General features: G+C 36.5%; 1 protein-coding gene across 2 annotated transcripts; it reads right to left on the bottom strand.

Moving 5' to 3' along the window:
* Nucleotides 1–3,107: 3,107 nt before the first annotated feature.
* On the bottom strand, nt 3,108–6,465 carry LOC105058663 (transcription factor MYB52). 2 transcript variants are annotated; one of them, XM_073249398.1, is made up of 4 exons: nt 6,071–6,465; nt 5,421–5,840; nt 5,108–5,326; nt 3,108–3,372 (listed from the first exon to the last, which is right to left on the bottom strand). In XM_073249398.1, exons 1-3 carry the CDS (start codon nt 6,183–6,185, stop codon nt 5,151–5,153), a joined length of 711 nt encoding a protein of 236 aa, XP_073105499.1. In that variant the 5' UTR covers nt 6,186–6,465; the 3' UTR covers nt 3,108–3,372; nt 5,108–5,150. The 2 variants fall into 2 exon arrangements, with proteins under 2 accessions (XP_073105499.1, XP_010939961.2); XM_010941659.3 differs by lacking the exon at nt 3,108–3,372 and having other exon boundaries at nt 4,710–5,326.
* Nucleotides 6,466–6,902: the final 437 nt, after the last annotated feature.

Raw genomic sequence — 6,902 nt, 5'->3', positions numbered from 1 at the left:
GCTACACTTGGTTCGATGAGCATGGGACCCAATTCGCATCCAAAGAACTAGAGTTGCAATGTTCACTTTCGAAAAAGGTTAAACAAAAAAAAAACACATAGTTATGCAGAGATGCAGCACCACCTAAAACTTGAAGACATTAGAAGCGTACCTTGTTACAGGATGGTTGTATCCACAATGTTGGCCAATGGGTTTCAAGTATTGGTTTATGCTATTGTGGAAAGTAGGTGTATTAAGTATTTTGACCAATATATACAGAATATGGAAATCTCGCACAAGTGATTTACATGTTTGAAGCATAAAATATATTTTGCATATGTTGTACAAAAGACGGAACCCAACCTAGAGCAGTCGCCACATATGTTACAACCATAGATAGAGACCAACCTTTTGAAGTAAGAAAGAAATGGAGCAAAATATAATGTGCATCGTCATTTTCATCCTGATCGAAGAATATGCAAAATATTCATCAATAGTATGTCTACTTATTTAATAACAAATTTTAATCCTATTACTCGAGATCTAAGTAATCAAGCAATGGGATTGTTATACACACTTCTCAACATATATTTCACAGGAAATCCAATTCCAGATACCTGATATTTAGCTTAGTTTAAACAATGGATATGGAGTCTAGAACTTTGAGACAGACTGCTCTTCCCACATATCTCAATCTTTTGGCAGGTGGACTCCCTGCTTGTATCAAGCTTGCTAACAAAACTAGGAGGTGGATTTTAGTGTTCATGTTACTCCAACTCCCTTTCTATTTATTCAGGTCATTTTTCTGTGTCTTCCTTCCCGATGAGTTGCGTAGTTATAGTTTTAATTTATTTTGGTTTGCTTCCTAAAATCTTAAGATCATGGGTAACTCAAGCGTAAAGTAAACCACCATGCGTTAAATATATGTTTATGACCACATATGTGCCACAAGTTATGTAATCTTAAATTTGTGACTGATGGAAACCTGCTGCTTACCGTAATTTCTCCAAAAGTGGTCAGGAAAAGCTAATAGTAGGACCGAGCATGATACCACGGCAAAAACTGGCATCACAACTCTGATTCCATGGATTCTATTATTCTTAACTAATTGGTAGAAGCCGTGCTTCTGTGCATGAGTACTATTGTTGCCCGTGTAGAGTGTAAAAGTTCTCACTCAAAAATAAAATAAAATAATAAAAAAGAAAGGTTGTTCACTCAAAAATAAAATAAAATAAACTAATGAAAAAGGAAGGTTGTTCTTGTTATAAAGTGATGCTTTCAAGAACAACCAAAGGAGGGCCAAGGGAGGGGACCATGCTGTAGAAGCCACCTTTTCATGCACTTCTTTTGGTGAGGAGCCAACCATCCGTCCATGACTGGTGGCCCTGTGATTTGATGCACTCAGAAATCTCACAGACAATGACGTAAATAAAAGAAACAAAGAAATATAATTTTAAGGAGATTTTTTTTTTTTTTTTTTTTGGCTCACATGAAAGCTGACATTTTTTAGATCACGGGCTTCTGTGTTCCACCAAAGATACAGTGAAAGAACCTATTCAGTTGTTTCGTGTCACAAATCTGTACTTGGATTGATTCCTTCGGCGCTAATGCAAGACAAGGCATTTAGTAATTAACTAACGGGGGAAGAAAACATCTATGTCTACGTCAGCAAAGAATTTTAGGACATCAAGATAGGCAGCAGACATATTTTTGAAAGCCTGGTGAAATTTTATTTTTTATTTTTCTTTGCTTTTCAAAAAAAAAAAAAAATATTATTTCTCCAATAGTGATGAAGTAAAAAGGATAAAATATCGATCGGATCGGCCATGAAAAAAATTATAGTTGGACTGTCATCAACTACTACATCTTCGAAGTACGTCATTAAAATACTAAAAAAATAGAATGGATAAACTCTAACGGATTTTGTGATGTTTATTAAAATTATTCAAATATCATTCCTGTTTTTTTAGTATTATGCGTGCAGCGTGATTCAGAGACGTGATAAATGATGACGGTCTGATCATAATTCCTTTCATGATTGATCCGATCATAAAAATTTTATCTAAGTAAAAAAAAAAAAAAATGTGATAGTGCTTTCATTAGCTTCTCGTCAGTTCTTTAAGCATGTGGCTTCCGTATAAATAGAGCTGGTCATGAGCCAGACTTAAATGTATAAAATATCAAATTTCAAATGAATTTGCACAGTCTGAAATTTGATCGAAAATGAATGTATATATTCTAGCCCTGGTCCATCATCAACCCTACACATAAGTACCACCATGAGATGGGTCATGATGGATGAGGAGAGAGGATGAATTCAAGAGCTGCAGTTGCCATGAATTAATTCTAAGCAGAAGAATATGGAGGAGAAGGAAAGGTAGAAATGGGAGAAGAGAGGATGGAGGACATTAAACTATTTGCATGCAAGTTCCTAACTAAATTGTAATAGCTCACAAGTCTTGAGGTCCCAAATTCCTTATAATGCCTGCAATTGAATTGAGTTCTCTCTATATGTAACATTTAATAAGAATAACTACTTAAAAAGTACAAACTAAAGTTTAATTTGGCCCTTAAGTAGCAAAATTCATGAAACGTTATTGTCTCATAAATCTGTTCCACAGATTTGTTTTTTGAATAAAATGATGGAGTACCAATAGCTTGGAGATATGTGAATGTCAATGACACAATTTATCCTTAGACAAGTAAAGGTCTTCAACTCTCCTTTTCATTTCCAATCTAACTTACAATGTTCATATAAAGTCAGTAAATTAAAAATTTCATGTAGAATAATCTTACCATACTGTACTAGTGAGGTACTACTTTGGTATTGAAATTTATAATCAAGATTCACTATCTTAATATCAAGTTTTATACCATTGCCAACCTGTTATTATGTCGATATGAGATTGGTTTGGCATATTGAGCATTTATATGCCTTCCATATATTGTATCAATACTGAACTGGTGCGCATGAGCTATATCATCTGGTTAACAATTTGAAACAAGTAAAACCATGTCATACTGCCTAACTTCAGACAATGGTATAGCTGGAAGTGTGAAAATTTGTGGAGAGCCTATATCAATATGGAATGCATATTGTATTATATTAAATCTACTGTACTAAACTGGTAATATATCAGTACAATTCCCAATAATGATTTTACAAATCTTGATTTTAAAGCTAAAGGTAAAGAGATTACTGGGCAAAACTATAGGCTAGCTAAGATAACTAGTAGCTCGCCTTGCTATTGAAGGACTTGACATCACCGGAACCCACCAAGCTTCATTGAAGATGACCATGATCCATCACATCCACCAACTCACTGCTGTTGATCCCCAAAATCCACCAGTTTTTGCTTTGAGATCCACTAGGGATGACATAAAATCTACCACCTAAAAGAAAGTAGATCAAACACGAGTCAATGACATATAGACAAGCAAGATTTTATTGAAGTGGAAAAATTGAGTATATAAGACTAGGATATTTATAGACTCTAAAGCTTCTTATATTGATAGGGATGGGTGGATGTCTATAGAGTAGATGTCCACTGTGATAAATCTTCAATAATCCCCTCTTGCTAGTGTATGCCGCAATCATTAGATTTCTTGAAAGTACCCATGAAAGCATGAGCATTTGGGAGGATTTCATACATTTGATACTTCAAAGATAAAAAAAAAATTGTAATGATGGAAGTTCTAGCAAAGTTGAAAACAAAAATCTCGGCGAAGCACTTTAACTGGAGAGATTGGATACTATCTATCAAAAATATAAGGATCTACTAAGACATGGATAAATACATCCTACCTCAGAAAATTGCATATCGAGTTGCTAATGACCATCCAATATTGTCACTCCCTAGGGAAGGACTCAGTACGGTGTTATAAGATTATATGGGTGAGTCCAAATTTCAAAATTCATAAACTCATGATTGTTACTAAATGAATGAACGATAGAATTTAAATAAGATGTAATTGAGGCCGTGGATAATCCATGGAAACCCATGTCAAAAGGTGGCCATCATCTCTAAGGGATGACTAAGTGGGAATATTCCCACTGATAGTGGCTTTGCTATATTAATATGGAGATAACTGGCCGAGGTTGTTAGATGTCATATCATGGCATCATTGCTTGCTTACTACTAATTTGTTGAAAGTCTCAGATGATGTGTGCCCGAAATGCTCGATAAAGCTTAAAACTTTACAAGAAACAAGGAACATTCCACTTGCTCAAAGGATTGCTGCAAACTACCAACTACCACTCAGAATATTATCTTTTTTGCTTGTGCTTATCATCCAATAGAGGACCAGTACTCTTTAGCCTCCATTACAGTAAGGACGATAATGAAAAAAATTCTTTTGATGTGAGACCTAGTATATCAAAAATCTCCACAACAAAAAACAGGTGCCAATAACTATAGAAGATAGTGACCAATTTGGACATTGCATAATTGCTTGCACACTGAGTAATCACATGCTGAATAAGTAGTAGCACAATTACTACCCAAAAAAAGGGTGCCGACCATGACCGGCTTTGTGAAGAAAACTGCACAAAAAGGAATAAAGGGGTGCCCACTTTGTGAAGAAAACAGCACAAATAGGATTTTTGCAGAGAAATTTTACATACACACACATGTCCTCTTGGGTTATTGCAAGGAAGAAGAGAAATTGAGTTCAACTGGGTTTTGTTGCAGTTACTCCGCTGTGAGTCCATTTCAGAAGATTTGAACACCAATGCAAATGTTGCACGCTTTACAAATCATGAAGATATTCTTCTCAAAAAGAAAAAGAAAAAAAGAATTCATAAAGGTATTCATGAATTACAATCATAATTGTACATATGGAAATACTCTTTGTTTAAGATATATTCCAATCATGAGCATACTTTCACGAAACCTAGCTTGTATGCACATAAGAAGATGGTCCAATTGATTGGCAAATTACCTATCACCATTTTCCAAGAAGACCAAGTACATAATTAGGGAGCGGATCCTCATTTACATTAAGAGATCGTTTTGCACACACCACTGATGCAACTTATATAAATAAGTTCTGGTATCTTATGCAGAATTTACAGATTTATGTATAGTAAGTTCTACGATGTTAGGGTTTATGTGCACTAAAACCATACACAGATATCAAATGTGTCTGCTTGTCTTTGCTAATACCCATCGTTAAGAGGAACTTCCAACTGCCAAGAAATCTATGAAAGGAACAGCAGCCTCGCTGCAATTCTTCTTGGTCTCCTCTTGTTCCTCTATGCTCGAGCAACACGTAGTATCAGTAGAGTCAGTGTTTACTTGGAGAAAATCATAGAACTCGATTGAGTGCTCTCTATGTCTATCTCCATCTGCAATGATTAGCATACCAAACATAGTATAAGGACTATATATGTTTTAATGTATTCACCATGCAATAAAACTAAAGTTTACAAATTTAGTTACCTGCAACCATGCTGGGATAATAACCATGGATCTCAGAGTAAAACTCTTTGTGATTTTGATGATTATTAGCTATGGAGTCACCGCATCCTCTACAATATTTCTCCACCAATGTAACAATATTTCTAGCCTCGGATTTCCTGATCTCTTTGCCTTCTTTGTATTTCTCTTCTTTGACTGCAGAGCGGTAAGCTCTCTTGGAGTAAAGTCTCGACCTCTCTCTACACCTTCGTGCCATGATCACATGCCAATGATTCTTGACCGCGTTGTCAGTACGACCTGGGAAAAGCCTTGCGATGATGGCCCATCGGTTTCCATGAATTCGGTGTGAAGCAAGGAGCCGTTCTTCTTCCTCTGGGGTGAAGGGGCTGCGATTGATCCTTGGGTCCAACTGATTGAACCATCTAAGCCTGCAACTCTTCCCTGGTTTAAGATTTACTTAATATGTTACCAACTTTCAAAAGCGAACTCAAAACTTTGAACACATGCAAACAATTAAACAACAAATCTTCAAGTTTACACAATATGTTCTTAATTTCTTTTCCCCCGAAGAAGAAACATTAGGAGGAAATTAAATATGTTAGAAGTAGTTCTCTCTGTCAAGAAAAAAAAAAGAGAAAAAAAGAAATAGTTACAAAGGAACTAAATTGCACCTGATCTCCCTTGAAGCTTCTCAGCGATCGCGTTCCAGTTATGAGGGCCATATCGGGCAACCAATTCCTTGAGCTTCTCATCCTCCGCTGGCCTCCAATGGCCTCTGCTGCACATCTTATCTGAAGAATATATAGAAGAGCTAGCTAGGAAGGAAGATAAAGAAAACACCTCAATCTATTGATAAAGCTTCTCTTTCTTTAGTTTTGATAGATTTTCTTCAGCTGTGAGAAGTGCCAAGAGAGACCAAGAAGCTAAAGGAAAAATTTATTGTAACAGGTGGTGGGAGTTCTTTTTGTTAGCTGCTCTTAAGAATCTCTATTGGTGAAGATATGGGCATAGATCCAGGTGTCGGAATATATATTGAGAAGAAGAAGACAAACGCATAGGTTAGTGCAAGGATATCCGAGGAGGTATTTAAAGAAAGAGCTTTTCTCGTTAGTGAGGGAGAAGACGGAGGGTTAGGAGATTGTCACACCAGAGACCGATGGTACGTGTGGGCTAACAAATAGTATTTTTATTATATTATACATAAGGTGGGGGAGAGAGAGAGAGAGAGAGAAGGATGGGATTGCTTGGTGGGGTCGATACCCTTCTTCCGGTTCCGGTTTCAACATCTCTGCAATGTTTCTAACCTACAACTACTTAAAACCATTCCATCTCTTTTCTCACAAAAAAAAAAAAAAAATGGAAATCTCACTCCTCGGAACGCGGTTGTATACTTGGGTGAAAGAAGGATCCACTTTCCTTCGCGCCCATGCACCGTTGGATTACCGATTTGACAGCTCTGAAAGCACTCCTACCTCGATCATGCATCCACCTGGGGTGAATTGT

Source organism: Elaeis guineensis, chromosome 15 (assembly GCF_000442705.2).
Source record: "Elaeis guineensis isolate ETL-2024a chromosome 15, EG11, whole genome shotgun sequence".
NCBI classification, from domain to species: Eukaryota; Viridiplantae; Streptophyta; class Magnoliopsida; order Arecales; family Arecaceae; genus Elaeis; species Elaeis guineensis.
This window is presented reverse-complemented; position numbering and strand designations above follow the sequence as displayed.